The sequence below is a fragment of the Xyrauchen texanus genome, chromosome 16 (genome assembly GCF_025860055.1).
Source record: "Xyrauchen texanus isolate HMW12.3.18 chromosome 16, RBS_HiC_50CHRs, whole genome shotgun sequence".
Taxonomy (NCBI): domain Eukaryota; kingdom Metazoa; phylum Chordata; class Actinopteri; order Cypriniformes; family Catostomidae; genus Xyrauchen; species Xyrauchen texanus.
The window spans coordinates 9,664,713-9,686,140 of NC_068291.1; the positions used below are offsets into that span (position 1 = coordinate 9,664,713).

General features: G+C 41.0%; 1 protein-coding gene across 1 annotated transcript in view; it reads right to left on the bottom strand.

Annotated features, from left to right (window-relative positions):
* Window positions 1-21,428, bottom strand: part of LOC127657223 (ALK tyrosine kinase receptor) — a 751,733-nt gene that overhangs the window by 87,238 nt on the left and 643,067 nt on the right. Inside the window, exons 6-7 of the mRNA XM_052145921.1 lie at window positions 12,007-12,132; window positions 1,895-2,029 (exon numbers count right to left, since the gene is read on the bottom strand). Of these exons, the coding sequence (XP_052001881.1) occupies window positions 1,895-2,029; window positions 12,007-12,132 (261 nt within the window). The remainder of the gene's footprint in view (window positions 1-1,894; window positions 2,030-12,006; window positions 12,133-21,428) is intronic.

The window sequence follows — 21,428 nt, forward strand, 5'->3', positions numbered from 1 at the left end:
AAAAATAGACAAACACAATCTGCTTAAAGTAATGACAAACAAACAATTGCACTTGTTCTTGTCAATACTGAATATACCATTTAAACATTCATAGTCTAGGATTGATAAAGTATGTGGACCTTTGAGCTAATGACTTCTTAAAAAACGAATAGGAATTCCAGTCAATGAGATGAGATTGTACGTGTGGATTGTAGAGGAGCCCTGCCTATAAGTCTGGGTACTGACATAGTCAGAAATGTTTAGGAAGCATATGAACCATGCACCAATCAAAACAAATGTCAGAGGGTCTCAGAAGAAGAATTGCAGAGAATTGTAGAAGCTGGAAAAGGCTACAGAATATTTCTAAAAAGTTGGATGTTGGATCCACGGTGCGTCAAACTGTGTACAAATGGGTGAAGGCACTGTTGCTACTTTCCTTAGGAGTGGGCGCCCTGCAAAGTTCACCTCAAGAGCACATCTTGCAGTGCTGAAGTGTAACAGCAAAATATCTGCAGAAATCTCTGTTCATGTGTCCACTATAAGAAAAACACTGAACAAGAATGGTGTTCATGGGAGGACACCCCAGAGGAAACAACAAAGACAGCTTGCCATTCAATGGATTCAAAACTGTATCAAGATATTTTACAGGAGAATGTCCGGTTGTTGTCATTCATCTGAAACTTGAAAGAGGTTGGGTAATGTTAAAACATAACGGGCCTCAATCATGAAACACAAGCACAACAAAGTTTTGTTTAAATCATTCGTAAAGACGCAAATTCTTGGATTCATGAACGTTTTCGTATTTTCAATATGTTAATTGGTATGACATTTTTTTATACACGCTCCTGACCAGGTGTACTGTAAAAAAGATATCCAAAACCTTTTGTTCTTTCAGAAAATCTGCCATGACTACATTTGATAGAAAATAAATTAAATTAGTAATTAACTAATAATTAAACTAGTAAAATAAAAAATAAAAAAAATGAAAAAATGCATATATTATTTTATTTTTTGTTCTAAACCATATACTTCTTAATAAAACTTTTATTTGATGCTTGCATTTCTTCAAAGTAGTTAATAGTTAATTCCCAACTCTGTTTCAACAAATTTTGTATGTTTGTATGCAAAAAACGTATGCCCTCTAATGTGACTGGTTTCGACAGTTTCTTCATTTAACCCTTAAATGCATGGTCATAAACACTCTTATGTATTCGGGTCTTTAGAGACCAGTTATTTATATCTATCAAAAATGAATGTACAAAAATCTATGATAGTGTCAAATTTTCAGAATATCTTCAAAACAATTAAAACATAATAAAATAAAATATATTTTGATATATTTTGACGATTTCTTTTTCATAAATCAAAGAGATAATGCAACAAATTTGGGCAAATCCAGAACATAATTAATTATTTTCACACTGAAATTGCATGAGATGAAATTCTGGGAAACACTAAAATCTAGTGATCCCTGTTATAGCTTTTTGCCTACCTGAAATAATTTCCATACATTTAATATTTGATTTTGGACTAAGCATAAATTCAAATTAATTAAAAAAATGTGATTATCAATATTACGAATCCATAGTGGGCAAGAAGCCCTGTTGATAGACCTACTTGTAACGGATTGCAACATACCAAATTTGTATTTGCACATAATCAACTGGCACAAATACGATTTTGCCACTACAGCAGAGGGGAAGATTTTCAGTCAATAACAACTTAAAGATCTGTCTGTTCCTCAAGCTATTGTATGGTTTCAAAAGACTTGGAATATAGTGCACATCTCATATAGAAAACTATTATGTTTTTTTTTTCCTTTTTTCTTTTTCTTTTTTGGTCACCCTTCAAGTTCATTTGAATGAATATAGTTTATTTTTGGGTGAACTATCCCTTTAAAACATGGGCTGAGCACCTGATGATGGACAGCTGTTTCTGAGGACTTTGGGAATTGATGGATGGACTCTCCATTGGGGACCGCTGCCTGGAACCACCTGCCAGCTGCAGTCCTCCCTTCCAAACGAGCAATAGCTTCCATTGAGGAATTGACCTGAGGGAGCAAGAGATGAAAATCAGACATTTTGAGAATACTGAGAGACCTGAGAGAGAAAAAAAGAAAGAGGGGGAGAAGAAAGATAAATGTGGGCTAAAAATCTAATCCCCAAGAGCTTAGAAGCTTTGATGAGAAAGAGTCTTTGACCATTTACAAATGTCTGAAGAGGCATAAAAGGGCAGCACGAGACACAAGAGAGTGCAAATGAGGACAAATAATTTATTTTAATTTTTTTTATGTAAAAGAACTAAAAGGGAGGGAAGAAAATGAATAGAAAGGACATATTAGCAATGGGCCCCCAAGCCCTTCCATCTACAGCCAATTCATACGCTGGGTTGCAGGGATGTATCTGACCTTCATTAAGAAACATGGGGTGGAGATGATTGCCCTCAGTGATCCAGTGCATTACTGAGACTAATTGCCCGCTGGCATGTAATTTACAAGCTTTGTTTGAGGTTAACATATAATCCAACATTGGGTGTATAAAATGACATGCCTACATGACATGTTTCAAGGCAGTCTGCACTCACAGGGTGAAATATAACATGGCAATTATGGGAAATGGATTGTTAATAAATATTGTTTGTATAAATATAAATGAATAATCTTTTTTTTTAAATCAAGATTAATTAGCAATGTTTTGCTTTAAGTGATAGTAAGTCATAGTTGAACTGAATTATTTTAAAATTGATTTGTATGACACAAGATGAGATTTCCACATCAAATAGATGCAGGCAATACCTGTGCTGGGTAAGAGAGACAGAAGGAATATAGCACTAATGGTTATATTATACAGAATAGATTATGACAGGGAGGAGATGAAGGATCAGGATAGTGTGAGCTGCTGATCTTGAAGGCAGAAGGATTGGTAACAGAAATGAAACAGCAGGGAAGAGGTGGAACTGTGAGACATTGAGAGCGATTGAGTAACAAAGAGGAAAAATGCATTAAATGTGAGAGAAATGTCATCTAAACGGAAATTGCTCAGTGTTAAAGTGTTTAAAAGAACAGCGTGGTAAAATTAAAGTAAACTTCTGAATGAAATCTACTGTGTCAACTCAGTGAAAATAGGGCGAGTGTCCAGGTAAACCTCAAAACAGCATAAAGGTTTACCTCATCCCTCTAATTTACATACATTTTGATTAGGTTTTGGATCACTTTCACTTCACTAATGTTAGTAGGTCACAGTCTGAAAATATAATGGTATTGAATGATTATCATATTCATATACCACTGTATTTACATTGTGTATAAAAATATATAGCAGAAAGTGTAACTTTTATTTAATAAATTAAATAATTTTTTTACTGTCTATATTTAAAGACCACATGAAATCAAATTTTAGTCAATGTCATCAACATATGTCAACGTAGGAAAGCTCTGCGCTCGTGTCTTTAAAATCTCAATGGTTGTTCAACAATAAAATTGGAGAAAGAGTTTAAAAGATTTAAGCTGTAAGACAACAAAATCAGTGATCGTTGTAGCTGCTATATAGGAAACTGGACCTATGAATTTTATGAAGAAAAAAAACTGACATTGATTGATTGAACAATTTATGTTTCACATTCATCTGTATCCTTTAAAATCTTCACTCTCTCTAAAGTACAGTGCAAATCATTACACATTTGATTTCATACATAGAGAGGGGTTAACTTTGTATACTTGAAAAATATGTTCATGCATGCTGTTCAACATAAAAAGAAGGCAAAACAAATGGAGTCCAAAAGTCTAAACGTGCTGTTATTTTGCATTTTTATCATTTAATAACATTTTAATAAAAAAATAAATTGACAAAAATTATTGTATATCTATTTATATAGCTAAATATCAGTGGCGATTTCTCAGGGCCAGCTGGTGTAACATGTCAAATAAATAAATAATTTTTTTTTTTTCTCTTTCATTCTCAATCACCTTTTTGCTATGTATTTTTAATCGCTTTCTACTTTTAATTAATCTCCAAACAGAATATATACCTCAATGCTTACAAGCAAAGTGTGACAACTCTTTCACAAATCGCACGCCCGAAGCAGCACATGAGTTTGAGCTCCACCCCATCAGGCCTTCAGAATTACCACAGAATCCCCCAAATGTGTAAGTGAATAGGCATCGAAAGCCCATCAGATTGATTTAAATTATTCTTGTGGGTGTGGTATTTAGGAAATTTCCCAGTCCAGGCCTTCTAGCTGGCCTTGAGTGATGCAATCACACTTTAAGTGATGTACGTAATTTGAAAGCAAAGAGCGCAAGATCTTGCTGACGAGTCGTATGTCATCACTGCTGTTATTGGTGTTGAGAAAGAGATCCTTACGGATTTAAAAACATAAGATGTTCAGCATGATCGTGCGATTGACTAATCGATTTTCACTTCAGGTAAATTGTTAAGTGCTTTTTGCATTGTTATAGCAACATCAGGAGTTTTCTAAGTGTAAATTAGGCTGCTTGAGCATTCAGTGTCAGATCAAGTTTTGAAAAGTAACCGTGTACCCTTACTAAACAAAATGTATTGCAAAGCAAAATTGAAATCGCATATATTATTAGAGAGATTTTTCTTGGTATTAGACCTCCTTGCTTCTGGTTCTCTTACGAGAGGTTCTCTCGTATTGCGTAAGCTAGCTTACGCTACGGGAAAGATTCATCTTTTCTGAGATATTGAAGCCAAAAAATTATCCTTAATTTTGTATCCATTGTCAACGCAGTGCGGCAGCTGCAGACCTTGAGCGGGCTAGCTAGCGAGCTCATTGGTTGCTCTGCGGCAACTGCTGCAGCCTATAGACGAGCTTGGGAGAACTTGCATCCAATGAGAGGCGTCCGCGCGCTCACTGCATCAAAGCCCGCCAAAAAGGGCATGACTAGAGTGCATATAAGCGTAGTTCGTAGGCTGGAACCCTGATTTTCATCTCTTCAGCAAAGCTCTTCGCATCACTGAACCGGAAGCCGTGTCGCCGTTCGAGGGGCATCAAGCAAGCGAGGACAGCGCTCGAAGAAGCCGGCCGTCTTCGCCACCTTCAGCCGTCCTGCGAGCTACGCCATCCGGCGACGTATCCTTTTTAAAAGCAAGCTAGTTCTTAAAGAACTTCACAAAAGAGTACGAGCGTCTTTTTTAAGATGCCTCGCTCCACTTGCGCCTCATGCTGCGCTCCTCTCAGCACCGGAGACCGCCACATCATCAGCGCTCTCTGCCTGGGACTGGGGCATGCAGAGCTCGCCCTCGCCCGGCGGATCGCGATCTCTGCGAGGAGCTGCCGATGTCGACCCTGCGGGCTCGACTCAAGCGCTCAGGACCGAAGCCGCCGCGCGCCTTCCGTTCAGCCGCGCAGAAAAAGCGCCGCTCTCAAAGGCTGCCGGAAACAGTGGTAGAAGCGATTGCCTCGCCGGAGCCCATCCCTCGAGCATCGCCTTCACCCTCCCCGCCCACCCGGGACGTGCAGTTGCCGCCGAGCGGCTGCTCTGCTGCCATCTCGGACGAAGAAGCGGAGGATAAGAGCTGTTCCATCGTGGCTTCGGACAGCAAGGAGTGGTCAGGCTCACACGCCTCCTCGGCCCAGGAATCCAGCAGGACCCGCGCCGGAGTCGAAGGGGAACTAACACGCCTCCTCACACAGGCCGTCGACCGCCTCGGGCTCGAGTGGTCACCGCCCCTTGAGCAGGCACCCAACAGACTTGACGGCTGCTTTCTACAGAGCCGCCGCCGCGCAGCACCCGCTACCCGGGCCGCTCCCTTCCTGCCGGAACTCCACGCCGAGCTTTCCAAATCATGGAACGCGCCTTTCTCGGCCAGGGTTCGATCCCACGTCTCCACCTCTCTTGCTTCGGTGGACGGCGCCACTGAGAAGGGCTACACTTCCATCCCTCCGGTCGAGGATGTGGTAGCAGCACACCTTTGCCCGCCCTCCACGAGATGGCGGTCTAAACCAGTGCTCCCGTCTAAGGCCTGCAGAACAACTTCCGCCTGTGTTGGCCGCGCCTATTCCGCCGATGGCCAAGCTGCATCTGCTCTGCACTCTATGGCCGTCATACAGATCCTCCAAGCAGACCTTCTGCGGGAGTGGGATGAGGAAAGCAGGCATCCAGAGGCGGTTGCAGACATACGGAGTGCTACGGACCTCGCCCTCCGCGCTACCAAAGCTGCAGCCCAAGCTATAGGGAAGTGCATGGCTGCGCTGACTGTGACCGAGAGACATCTGTGGCTAACACTAGCCTACATGGGAGAAGCAGAGCGCTCTACGTTCCTCAACGCACCGCTCTCTCTCCATCCGGTCTCTTCGGCTCCGCGGTGAGTGGTGTCATTGACCGGTTTTCAGAGGTCCAAAAAGCCACACAAGCCATGAATCTCTTTCTGCCTCGTCGCGCTAGCTCCTCTGCAGGCCGCCCACGTGAGCCTCCTGCACGAGCCTCTTCACAGTGCCCAGCTCAACAAAGCCAGACTTCTCAGCGTCGACAGGGCGGCCGCCCTCGATCGAGCTCAGACAGCTGCCGCAGACCACCACCCCCCCGCGGGCCTCGGACTAGAATTGCGCTGAAACCTGAACAATCGAAGTCCTCCTAGCTTTGTTGACAAAACGACGGATCAGTCCCGCTGCGGCCGGACCACCGTCAAAGCTTCGCCCCCTGTCAGTCCCCTTCCTTCAGGCTACTACAGTGGTAGATTCAGCAGCCAACAAGCCGGTGTTAACACCCGCTTGCCTGCGCTCAAACGCCATTTTCATGGTGACCCAAATGAATCTGGTAAAGAGCAAACATGTCTTATGTGTAGAAAATGTGCCCACAATCCAGTGTTCACCTCTACACACAAGCATTACACGTTCCGTGTCCCCATCAGAGCACACTCAAAAGCGGTTACGAACCACTCGAGTGTTAGAGTCAATAAATGCACTCACGAATACGTGCGCGCGCCCATTCTCTGCCCGCTCTGTCACACGGCCAGCAAACACTTCTCTGTATGTAAGTCCCATGCCCGTGACTATGCTTGTGTATCACTTAACAGACGTAACTCTTTCCCCATTCACCTCAATCGGGAAGTCACTCACAGAACAGCCTGTCCATGCTGTCTGCGAGAAGTCCAGCATAAGCACAGTAAGCGCGCTCACACATTCTGTTCAGCACGCTGTGTGCGGCAATCAGAGCGATTTGGCCACTCACCCTCTAACATGACGCTTCAAAGCGTGGGAAGATATTCCAGGGATATCCGAATGGGTGTTAAGCACAATAAAACAGGGCTATTTGCTACAGTTCGATCGCCGTCCTCCTCGCTTCAGAGTGCGGCTCGAAACTACTGTGAACACGGAAGCAGCGTGCATGCGTCGTTCAGAAATAGCAAACCTTCTGTGCAAAAGGGCTATAGAGAGAGTGCCACCTCCCCTGAGCGAGTCGGGGTTTTACAGCCATTATTTTCTTGTCCCCAAGAAAGACGGTGGCCTCAGACCAATATTAGATCTCAGGGTTTTGAACAAAGCGCTTGCAAAAAGACCGTTCAAAACGCTTACAACCAGCAAACTCCTCGCGCATGTGCGCCAGGGGGACTGGTTTATTTCTCTCGATCTGAAAGATGCATACTTTCAGATTCAGATAAATCCCCGTCACAGGCCATTCTTGAGATTCGCCATCGACGGCCAGGTTTATCAATACACCGTCCTTCCGTTCGACCTGTCCTTAGCACCCCGTACTTTCACGAAGTTCATGGCCGCGGCGCTGATTTCTGAGCTATTTGGATGATTGGCTGATTTTGGCACAATCACATACGGAGCTTCTGTCTCACAGGACAGTTCTCCTCAGTCATCTGAACAGTTTGGGCCTTGCAGTCAATTGGACCAAGAGCTCACTACAGCCCAGTCAGACAATTTCCTTCCTTGGAATAAAACTAGACTCAGTGGCAATGACGGCTCGCTTATCTACACAGCGCGCACGCCGTGTGCAGCGACTAGCCGCATCATTTCAGATGAACAGCCTCACACCTCTGAAGAAGTTTCAGAGAGTGCTAGGCTACATGGCCTCAGCCGCAGCAGTACTTCAACTGGGTTTACTGCGCATGCGCCCGCTTCAGCATTGGCTAAACACCCGCGCGTCTCGCCGGGCTTGGGCCACAGGCCGCCAGCCAATCAGAGTGACTCAGACCTGTATTTCAGCTCTGCAGCCCTGGACAGTGGCCGAGTGGTATCAGCGGGGAGTGATGATGGGAGATGTATCTCGCCGAAAAGTCATCTCGACAGACGTGTCCAACACGGGTTGGGGCGCGGTCTGCGAGGGCTCTCCTGTTTTTGGCCTATGGTCAGTTCAGGAAAAGCTCCTTCACATAAATTGTCTGGAAATGATAGCGGTCAAGTACGCGCTCATGCGTTTCCGATCATTCAGGGTCACCACGTCCTGGTCCGCTCGGACAACAGGTCTGTGGTATCCTATCTAAACCATCAGGGCGGTGTCAGATCCAGGAACCTCTTCCATCTGACGAAACGCATACTGAGTTGGTCCCAGCGCCACCTGCGCTCGCTGAGGGTGACGCACGTGCCAGGCCACCTGAACGACGGCCCAGACAGACTGTCCAGAGACAATATTCCCCCAGGGGAATGGTCCCTGCACGCTCAAACAGTCCAGACGTTATGGCGCATATTCGGCAGAGCAGAGATAGACCTCTTTGCGTCAGAAGAGAACTCGCACTGCCCAATATTTTTCTCGAAAAGCGAGGACGCGCTGGCCCAGGACTGGCCCAACCGCCCGCTTTACGCCTTCCCTCCCGTCTCGCTATTGCCACAGGTAATGCAGAGGATCAGGGAAATGCGCCACTCGGTGCTCCTCATAGCCCGCGCTGGGAGAATCAAACATGGTTCCCGGAGCTTACGCAGCTGTCACTGACAGCGCCGTGGCCCATCCCAGTGAGAGCAGATCTCCTCTCGCAAGCTCGCGGAACGATCTGGCATCCCCACCCAGAGCGCTGGGCGCTACACGCGTGGGTGATCAACGACTACCCGTCGCTTTGCCAGAAGGAGTAATAAACACCATCATACACGCTAGAGCCCCCTCCACGAGAAGACTCTATGCGTCAAAATGGTCTGTGTTTTCAAAATGGTGCACCGACAGAGACCTGGACCCACGAACATGTGGGGTGTCGCCGCTGCTCGTGTTTTTACAAGAGCTGCTGGATAAGGGCAGATCCCCATCCACGCTCAAAGTGTACGTGGCGGCCGTCGCGGCGTTCGCTGAACCCCTGCATGGCCAGTCACAGGGTAAAAACGAGCTGGTCATCCGCTTCCTCAGGGGAGCTAGAAGGATGAACCCTCCGTGCCCCCCATCGGTTCCTATCTGGGACCTTTCTATAGTTCTCGAAGCTATGAAAGCCCCCCCTTTCGAACCGCTTCAATCCGTGGATGTGAAACACCTCTCACTTAAAACCGTTTTTCTAACTGCCCTATCATCAGTTAAACGGGTGGGAGACCTTCACGCGCATCTGTCAGCGCTGCGTGTCTTGAGTTTGGACCAAGTGACTCCAAGGTCATTTTAAAGCCTAGACACGGCTACGTCCCCAAGGTGGTCGGTACTCCTTTCAGAGCACAGATCATTTCCTTGTCGGCGCTACCAGCATCTGATAGTGAACGCGACGCCAATCTCCTTTGCCCAGTCAGAGCACTGAGATTGTATACTGCGCGCTCCGCATCTTTCAGAAGCTCCGAGCAGCTTTTCGTTTCGTTCGGAGGGCGCACCAAAGGTCTCGCCGCCTCGAAACAGACACTGTCCAGATGGATAGTGGACGCTATTGCTGCCGCATACGCGTCAAAAGACCTACCATGCCCGCTAGGCATTAAGGCTCACTCCACTAGAGGCATGGCCTCCTCGTGGGCATGGTCCAGCGGGATTTCCATTCACGACATATGTGTGGCAGCGGGCTGGGCTTCCCCCCTCCACCTTTGTCAGATTTTACAATCTGGAAGTACCCGCTCTGCAGGCTAAACTGCTAGCGGTTTAATACGCTACAGCTCCCCTGGTGAGCTGCATTAATGGGACACAGTCCACACAGACCGGCACCGCCGCTCTGTCTATGTGCTTATGTACTACACACACACTGGCCCGCACTCTTGCCGGCCAAATATTAATTCCCCACTCACAAGGGCTCCCCCGGGTCCCCCTTAATTCCCTGGGGCTCATGCAGTGGATGCTTGGCGTGCACAGCGTTGACAAAGGGTTCCCGTAGCGTAAGCTAGCTTACGCAATACGAGAGAACCTCTCGTAAGAGAACGAATCGGTTACTAACGTAACCTCGGTTCTCTCTAGATGAGGGAACGAGTATTGCGTAACCGGCCGTGCTCGCGCCACGAGCGATTTTTCGCTTCATTCAATGAAAACCAGGGTTCCAGCCTACGAACTACGCTTATATGCACTCTAGTCACGCCCTTTTTGGCGGGCTTTGATGCAGTGAGCATGCGGACGCCTCTCATTGGATGCGAGTTCACCCAAGCTCGTCTATAAGCTGCAGCAGTTGCCGCAGAGCAACCAATGAGCTCGCTAGCTAGCCCGCTCAAGGTCTGCAGCTGCCGCACTGCGTTGACAATGGATACAAAATTAAGGATAATTTTTTGGCTTCAATATCTCAGAAAAGATTAATCTTTCCCGTAACGTAAGCTAGCTTACGCAATACTCGTTCCCTCATCTAGAGAGAACCGAGGTTACGTTAGTAACCGATTCGTTTTCATGCATGTGTAATGGTGGTCAGCTGATAGATAGCTCTGCAAAGGCTGATAGATAGCTCTGCAAAGGCCTTTAGCCTCCTTGTGAGGGCACCCGACTCCCACACCGGAGACGCCGGTTCTAGTCCCGTTCAGAGCGGGGTGACCAAGGCCGGTCACAAATGGACGTGTTTTTAAATTGTTAATTAGTATTATTAGTTGTATGAGGATAATACAGCGTCTTATTCATTGTGAATCTGTGTTTTCTTAATGGTATGAATTGCACTGAAGGCCTAGACTTCAAACATATCTGCATGATTTAAGCACTGCACTGCTGGCACATAATTGGCTGATTAGATAATCGCATGGATGATTGTTGGTGCCAGATGGGCTGGTTTGAGTTTTTCTGTAACTGCTGATCTCCTGGGATTTTCACACACAACTGGTGGTAAATTAATAGGTACTTCATTAATCTAGTTATATCTATAATATATATATATAACCAAATATTTGTAGCCCAAGTAATTTCATAAATACACAAACATTTTCAAACATTAAACACACTATGAAGAATTTTTGAAATTTTCTCTTGCACTACATTCCCCCATTCCCTCATTTTGTTCATTGTGTGTTTTCATGCATTTAATTTTTTTTGTGGAATTTGATCATTTTCTACGGCACACCAGACAATCTTTCATGGCTCACTAGTGTACACTGGTTTACACAAACCTGGAGATATTAACACGATTCAATACAGGTCACTGTTGCCCCAAACATTGCAAATGCCCAGTTCTATCCTTTTTTTGGGTTGCGACCCAGTGGTTGAGAAAACCTGAACTAATCTACCCATACCTCGATATGTGGCCTTGTTAGTAGATGATCAGCATTATTCGCTTCACCTGTGAGTGGTCACAATGTTTTGGCTCATCAGTGTACATCCATAATTCTGGGATATCATGAATCATCTGGTTTCTAACAACACTGAAAAACGTTTGGAGTCCATGTCAGCTCAAATGAGGGACATGCCAGATACTAAATAAATCCTGAAATTCATGTAAATTATTATTGAATTTGTTATAATTTTTATATATATTTTTTTTTTTATGAAGATAGTGTATTAATTTATAAAGGTGGAACTGAATCTAGAAAAGACTGTCTGTGATGACAAAAGCTACCAATGCAAATCTACTCCCACAATGTCCAGTAAAGGCAACTCCTGTTATATAATAGGCAAACACATGATGGCTCATTTAAGAGCTACTGTCTGCCTCCTGAATCCCTCTATACTCTCATGTCCTGCAGTTGGACTACAGTAATACTCACGACAATGTTCTCCCTCATCGTCCCCTTGTGGACAGTCAGGGTTGAAGTCACACAGCTGGCTCACATTGGTATCGCCGCCCCCTCTGCAGTGATAGCGGCCCCGAAGAGTCACGTTTCGAGAGGTTTCTGGGAGGAGAAAGACAAGAGGGTATCAAAGTCACTAATTACAGAGACAGTTCTCCTGGAGGAGTCTGGGTTTAAGTACCTCAAGGGAACAATGGCGATAAAGCTACAATTTAATCCCAGTAACTCTTAGATTCCATGGTCAACCCTACATGGGATGTAAAGTTGCATAAGTATCCTATGGCATTCCCAAGTGTAAATGATATTGCTTAAAAGGTGCTCTAACATATCTCTGGAGATATACTGTGATGGAGTTAGTTATGTTTCGTTAAAGCATCAAATTGTTTCAAATGCTTCTCCTAAAATTATTTTGGTACAATGAGTTGTAGAGCAATCGAGAGTATAGAGCTTTAAAATGAATGTGGATAGCATGACTTAAATAATTTGGTCTTGAGAGAATTTTAGTTTCTATTTAAATATGTGACTTAATTTTGCCGACATTAAATATGTGACTTTTTTCTGGAGAAACATCTGAGAATTAGGAGACTTCAGCAAAAGTCTCCAATTGCTCTCCATGATGTCCAGGATAAACTATTGAGATATTACAAGAGATCTCATTTGTGATTTTTCTTGGCACTGCAACAGCAATTTTGCATTGTACAATATTGTAAAGAGTATTGTAAATATGATAATTTAATACAGCCCTCTAATTTACTTTATTGGTGAAAAGTCTATTGGAAAGACATAAAACAAACCTCTTTGCATGAACCTGATGTAGGGTTGTGACAGATGTACAAGACAATTGGGTGGCAGAAGCCTGACGGTTAATAGCATTTTAAGTTACAGTATACAGTGTTATTACACAGGTCTCTGGAATACTCAATTCTGATTTGTATCTAGCGCTATCTAGCGGTCTAATTCAACTGTTCACAGATTTCTTTCTTCTCACATAATTACACAATTTGAATGCAAATTAATGTGCCATGTCCGTTTATTTATTTATTTGGCAAGTAGTCTTGTGTAAGCTGGATAATGGGGAGTCAGACAGTCATTTTCACAAAATAAACACAAATAGAACTCGATACAAACCGGAGGTGGTATTTAGCTGTTTAGTGATTTCTTCTCACATAATTACATAATTTCATTGCAAGCCAATTTTATAAGTCCATTTATTTATTTATGTGGTTAGTGGCCATCTAATGAGTGGGATAATGTATAGTCATCTGGTTGTTATCGCAGAATAAACCCCTTCAGGGTGATACAAGTTGTGATGACCCTGGCTGGGTTTATTTTGCAAAAACCAGTTGACTGTACATTATTCCTTACATACTGAGTGATTTTTATATTCACATACCATGCTATTTACATGGACCTCCAAGATACTTCAAAGAATAGGTACTATCATGATACAAGTCCAAACAATTAAGTTTTAGCCATGGTCCTTGTCCAAAAACATGGTATTAGCATGGTATTAGTCTGTCTAACAGGTTACTTTCTGCCATGACAGTAAAAGATGGCTACATTAAAAGCTTTAGTGCAAACAAACAAAAAGACACCAAGGAAATCCAAGCACTTTGTGAAACTAAATGAGGCAGAAACAGGCCATAAAAGAGGCAAAGTCTTGGAGAAGTCACTTGTTTTTCTAGCTTCGACGACAGCAAAGGATACTGAAAAAGACAACTAATGAAAAAACAAAAAGCCCTTCCTCCCTAATAAAGATACCATAGGCACTGAACAAATTAGTTAATGCAAAGAATACACAGCCACAGATCTAAAGAGATGAAAAGGATAAAATTTTAGCATGAATGTACACAGCCTCTACACTGTTTTATGGGACGAGATATGAATCATTTTACTGTGACACCATATTCATTGTTTTTAGAGAGAGTTTTTTTTTTTTTTTGCATATGAAGCATAGAATATCATACACTTCAGAATATGTGGCACGCAACAATGGCCCAGATAAGTAGGGTGTAGTGACTGGATTTATGTGCGCTGATAGTGCCTGACAGTATCACAGTGAACACGATCTAACCGGATTTGCATATCTATGCAAATAGCAGACAGTCGTCTCTGGCGGAGCTGTACAAACAGGCCGCGCTCACCAGGGGTTCATCATATGACGCTGACTGTGATAAAGAGAACGATTGTACAAAAATAAAAAACACAGGCTCACTGAAGTGATTCACTTTTACTTCCTTCTTAAAAAAAAAAAAAAAACACAACAAGTGCGTGCTTGATGTGGGTGATGACAGATTTTGTTGGTTAGACTAGACATGAATGTTTTTTATATAGGAGATAAAACCACTTCAACGACCAACGAACAAGGATGTAACCAAATATTGGGGTGGGTACCAAAAATAATAGTTCATCTAAAATTTAAAATTCTGTCTGATTTATTTATGTCCTTTCAAATTAATTTGACCCATAAAACCTGTCACAGTCCTCATTCACTTTCATTATATAAAAAATATCAGCCATGCTATTGTTAAAAATAAAAGTCATACATGTTTTGGATGACATGACGTTGAGCATGTCATCTCTATAAAAAGGATGATTCTCGATGATTACGTATTTAACGCTTAAATGCATGGTAATTTTCCCAAACACTCCTTTATATTTGGGTCTTTAGAGACAGTAGAGACACTTATATCTCTCAAAAATGGATGTACAAAATGACCAGAGAATGTCAAATTTAAAAAACTATTTCAAGACAATTAGAAAACAATAAAATAAAATAAATTTTTATATATTGTTATGTTTTATTTTTCATAAATTAAAAAGATAATGCAACAAATCAGGACTAATCAATAACAGGATTGATTAATTTCACACTGAAATTTGATGAGATGCAACTTGCTGTCAAATACATATTGAGCTACACATAACACATAATCAACATACGTGTAATGTATGTGTAATTTATGTGTAGCTTATGTAGATTGATTATAAAGTGTAGCTTATTATAAAAAGATACATAACTACACCCAAATGTCAATAGTCATATCATACTTTTCATGTGTGTACTTGCTCTAAGTTTATTTCAATGTTGTTTCTTTGTCAAATAGCAATCACTGAAACATCAGTGCCAACTTAGTAAGAAATTACCTGCATATTATTTTTGTACACATATAAAATGCTGATAATTCACCATTGTTGATAGTTCATTGTTGCAAAGAAAGTCAACATGATATAGTATTTATTTGTATGAATTTAGAACTATTTTCTCTTGTAATACACAAAGAAATAGATATCCTGTAATAACAAACTTAAATAGATATGAAATAATAATACAAATAAAATTTATGGAAGTGCAAAAACAACAACAACAACAACAACAACAACAACAACGACAACAACAAAAAACACTCTTACATACCTTGGGTATTTAGAAACCCTATACACTTTTGGTCCTTAGCCCATTATAATTATTAATATTTTTCTGTCACTTTTTTCTTTTTATAAGAGATAGATTCAGGAATACTAAAGAGTTGTGGGCACAACTCCAAAAAAAAAAAAAAAAGGTACAGGAGGTGGAATGATTTCACGGGTCTGGGTATGCGTTTAAGGTTTACATTTACATTTGGCAGATGCTTTTATCCAAAGTGACTTACAGTGCAATTATTACAGGGACAATCCCCCCGGAACAACCTGGAGTTAAGTGCCTTGCTCAAGGACATAATGGTGGTGACTGTGGGGTTAGAACCTGTGACCTTCTGATTAACAGCCCTGTGCTTTAGCCACTACGCCACCACCACTCCAGGTTTACAATTGAAATAGTTATTAACCAGAATACAGTTACATTCAAAAAATATTTTGATTACTTTTTACATTTGTTCCATTTAATATATAGTCTATTCAGTTGGAAAACATTTAACCATATAAATGATGTGATCCAGAGAGTGTTTAAACAGCAGTGAAACACTGTCTTATGACGTGTTACATTCATACAAGCAGATAGAGAGTTAAGTTTGAAATAAGTTTGGAGCAGAAGAAATAGAAATAAACTTTGTGTACATTTTCTTGTAAACATTTGGCTTTATGCTAAGCTAAAATGCTATTTCTAGCCAATTTTCCAATCATGTCAGATCATATATATATATATATATATATATATATATATATATATATATATATATATATATTAGGGCTGTCAATTGATTACAATTTTTTATTGAATTAATTACATGGTGTCCCGATTAATTAATCGTGTGATTAATCGCATATACAAATATTTGCTGTATATAACAATATTATATATATATATAATATGTTATATAACAATATAACAATAATTCAATATATAAAGATTATACATCTTTAAATATAAAAAAAAATATATATATAAAAATATATTTTAAAAAAAGTGGCTTTAGATTACAATGTATTGTTTACTACCATATTATTGATCATAAGTCAATCATTGGCATACAGTTCACAGCAATCCATTTCACAAGTGAATTTGTCAATCAGTTGGAGATTTATTATGAGGGCTTGTTTAAGAGCCCGTCAATCTATACCTTCATCAGATGCTTGTGTAGCGTCTCGCATTGCATCATAAACATAAAATGTTTAGTTCACTGTTTCAAGTTAAATATAGTTTAATACTCAATCTTTAAACACATCTTGAGATCCCTTATTCGCATTTGCGCTCCTTCAAATGTTTTGAACACAAGAATGTAATGCAAGTTTGTGTTGTTCTGCCTACTGAAGTGTTTTCTTCACTGTATAAACTGTGTGTTGCTCATACAGCTGAAATTTCACTTACTGCCCTCTGGAGTAAACATTTGGTACTACAAGCTTACATTTCTCAGGAATCTTCCTTAATATGGTGCGATTAATTGCGTAAATTTTTTTAACATGTTATTTTTTGTCAAATTAGTCACACTGAATTAACGTGTTAAATCGACAGCCCTAATATATATTATACATGTATATATTTATATACATTTTGTGATTTATGGATACATTGAACTAATCGTGTGCAAGTACTGAAATTATTTTACTATTGTTTGCCATGCATATATATATATATATATATATATATATATATATATATATATATATCATTTATTTTTATTTTTTCTTTCCCTGTTGTAAGACCTTTGAAATTAGGGAAACAATCATATTCTTGATGATAATTTTTGTATTGTTTTTCTCTAAACTTATCTAAATTTCCTTAAAAAAAAATAAATTCTCTTGAATGTATAATACACATAATGTATTTTTAATGTGTATTTGGTCTTACTGTACTAGTCAAAATTTGTGAAAATAAATCTACCAGTGCTGAAGAAGTAATCCAAAGTATTTAATTTACGTTACTGACATTGAGTAAAATGGAATATGTTACAAATGACATTTTACAGCATGTATTCTGTAGTCTGTAGTGGAATATATTTTAAAAGTAACCCTCCCAAACCTGGCTATATTTCCCATTCAAAGTGTGTGAATATTGTGCTTAAAATGGATGAGAAACTTCTTTTTAGTAGAGGTGTTTTTAAGTGCAGTCTATTTACTCTCTTTCACTCTTGCTTGGTGACACATCAGCAAGAGACTGATTATTTCTATCTAACCACTCTGAATCTCTTTCATACATCTTCCAGTGTCACATCTTTAAAATTGCGACTGTAGCTGCATTTACATGCCTTGAGCAGGACTCATCAGCTCATGTAATTGGCATGGTAATTGATAGCCCGGTTTCACAGCTCAGCATGTCTTTCACTTGCTAAATGTGAGAGAAAAAAATTGCCATTTTAGAAATAAATAAAGAAAAGAAAAAAAAAAAAAGACAAAAGTCAAGTAGTTGTTAATACACCAAGCTGCTCTGATACATTGTCTTTGTGATTTGGGAACATTGAACATTGGGAACATTTTGTGATTTATGGATGCATTGAACTAATCGTGTGCAAGTACTGAAATTATTTAACTATTGTTTGCCATGCATTTGACAACCAGCAGTAATAGTGAGTCATACCACTGCACGGCAAACATTCATTTCAGAGCGCTGAAAGCTAAGCTAAGATAAAAGACCTCTGTTTAAGTCTGCCACTGCTCATGGGAAAAAGCTTAATGACCATTATGGAGGTACATGGCCTCTGCGGCACAAATGCCGACCTTGTAAACATTGCCTTAAGGATGTCTTGAAATGTGAGTCACAAAAAAACATCATCTACACACCCCGATATAGAAGATTCTACTACATTAGGTCACACACTTCATACACAAGGCTTGATTCTATTAAAAAATTAGTTTAGAATAGGTCATTATGCAAATTACTCTGGATCCATACAAACAGATGTGTTTCAAGAACGTTTTTTGAAGTTTAACTATTTTTAATTTGACAACAGCCTCTTGAGTGTAAAAAGATTGGTGCAAATATATATATATATATATATATATATATATATATATATATATATATATAATATCAATACCAGCGAGTGGCAGTTCTGTTAGTGAAAACGGCTTGTTAATGACAGAGGTCAGAGGAGAATGGCCATACTGGCTGACAGGAATGTGACAGTATCCCAATTAAACACGTGTTACAACAGTGTTTGCAAAAAAATATTTCTGAACATACAAGACATCAAACATTGAGGTGGATGGGCTACAGCAGCAGAAGACCCCTCCGGGTAACACTACCGTCAACTTAGAACAGGAAATATTAGATGATTGGAAAAACATTGCCTGGTCTGACAAATCTGGATTTCTGCTGAGGTACACAATTGCAGCCTCAGTTTTGTTTTTTTGGCTGATAGAAGTGGAACCCAACGTGGCCTTCTGCTGTTGTAGCCCATCTGCCTCCAGGTTCGACGTGTTATGCATTCTGAAATGCTATTCTACTCACAACAATTGTAAGCTCAAACCAGTCAGGCTAATCTCAGTTGACCTCTCTTATCAACAATGTGTTTTCGTCCACAGAACTGCCTCTTATTGGTCACATTTTGTTTTCACACCATTCTCTATACACTCTAAAGACTGTTGCGCTTGCAAATCACAGGAGATCGACAGTTGCAGAAATAATTAAACTAGCCTGTTTGGTACCAACAATCATGCCACGGTCAAAATCACTGAGGTCACATTTTTCCTCCATACTGATGGTTGTTGTGAAAATTAACTGTAGCTCCTGACCCATATCTGAATGATTTTATACATTACACTGTTGCCACGGCTGATTCGATAATCACATGAATAAGTAGATGTACAGGTGTACCCACACACACACACACACACACACACACACATATATATATATATATATATATAGGTCAATTCTAGTTTGAAATGTTTTCTTTTAAAATTAGATGACAGTGAATCCCCTGACTCATAGAGGACACAATGTGCTTTTCTCAATAGTATTAAGGACAGCATTCAAAAAAGAACAGAGACCTGCTGTGTCCTGATTCTAAGAAACCAGTTAATGGAATGAGACAAACTAAGCAAATTATCCTCCGTAAGTTCATTGCACGTAGTTGACGTTTTCATATTGCTTAAGGATTGTGATATTACAACACTGTAACAACAGTATCTGGTTGTTGGTTGAAAGTCCTGTCGGACATTGATGACAATAAATATGATAATGGATCAGATCAAATCAAATATTGATATTTTTTCACAAAACAGAAGTGTTTAGCATAATCAGTGTAATATTATTAATGTAAACTGACCAATTTATCTTGATAAACTCTGTTTGTTCTTTTCATACCTGCATTTTCATATCTTTTCCATCACATATCACTACTTTCCTTCCTTCCTCTGACCTTTTCATTCTTTTAGTATCTTTTCAACTGTCATGGCTCCAGTGAGTTTGTCAGTTTGTTTTGTATGTTTAGTCATTTTCTCTCCCTCATGTCTTGCAGGCACGGCCGGCATGAATTATCGGCGTTTCCATGGGAAGACTGATTGATCTTGGGAGAACGCTGATCATGCCACTGATTAGTGTGCCGAACAACACCTGTTCTCCCCTAATTCACTCCCTTCTTAAGCCCTTTGTGTTCTCAGTATCTTGGCTAGATTGCTGTTGAGTACTAACCTCTCTCACTGCCTAATTGGTCCTGTCTCGTGTATCTGTTGGTTGCCCTTGTGTCAGGTGCAGTACCGCCGCTCCCTACACGCATCCTACACAATCTGCATAGGGCACCAACTCCCTAGGGGGGCACCATCTTACCCTTGGAGTGCACCAGAAAGTCCACCGGCTGCTCTTACTCGCACGTTATACGTTTTTCAAGGACCCGAAACCAGTTGTGGAACACAGACAATCGCTTCACTCTCATATCATGCATTCCTTTAATTCCTCCTGAGTTCCTTTAATTAAATAAATAACACCTTACATTTCACAGCAGAAGCAGTGAAGAACATATTATATATTCTAAAAAATATAATGTGATTTTTTGATGCTTTTGGCATTCGCCCGGGGCGGCATTTTTTCATGTCACATGGGGGGGGCGGCACGAGCAGTTAAAAAATAAAATAAATAAATCCTCTGCGCCGCAAAGCGGTTTTCTACATAGAGGTTTTCTATTACCGTAATTTCCGGACTATTGAGCGCACCTGAATATAAGCCGCACCCACTGATTTCTAAATAAAATTTTATTTTAAACATAAATAAGCCGCACCTGTCTATAAGCCGCAGGTGCCTACCGGTACATTGAAACAAATGAACTTTACTCAGGCTTTAACGAAACACGGCTTGTAACCAAATTAATAGGTTTTAACGAAACACGGTGTGGCAGTGGGGGCGTGGTCAAGCGCCCGTCCGGGAGAGAAAAGCGGTAAGGGCGCTTACACCTGAGCTAAATTATGTCTAACACCGGTGTCTAATTTCAGTAAGCATGGGGAGAGTGGCATAAAAAGGCAGCAGCCACAGAGCTGAGAGAGTGACACACGTCAGTCTAGTGTTGGCGCATAGAAGAATTGAGAAACTTTATAAAATTGATTGTAAACATTGCTGTGGCCATTAAAAGCCTTACCTGGAACGTCAAGTGCCCTGCTGAAAACTGGTGCCCGTGTGACAGTTTTCCCAAGAAGGACACGTGAAGCAGGGCACTTGAAATTAGACACCGGTGTAAGCGCCCTTACAGCTTCTCCACACACGGCTTGTAATAAAACATTTGCAGTAAACAGTAGCCTACCAAGAAAGTCATTGGTCACTATCTTCCTCGTCCTGTGCACTGAAACCACTGAAGCCATCTCCTTCGGAGTTGAATAGCCTCAGATTTAGTTGTCTTTTTGCACTGAGTCAATTCCTCACGCTGCTGTTTCCAACGTCTTATCATCGACTCATTAAGACCAAGCTCCCGTGCAGCAGCTCTATTTCCTTTTCCAACAGCCAGATCAATCGCCTTCAACTTGAAAGCAGC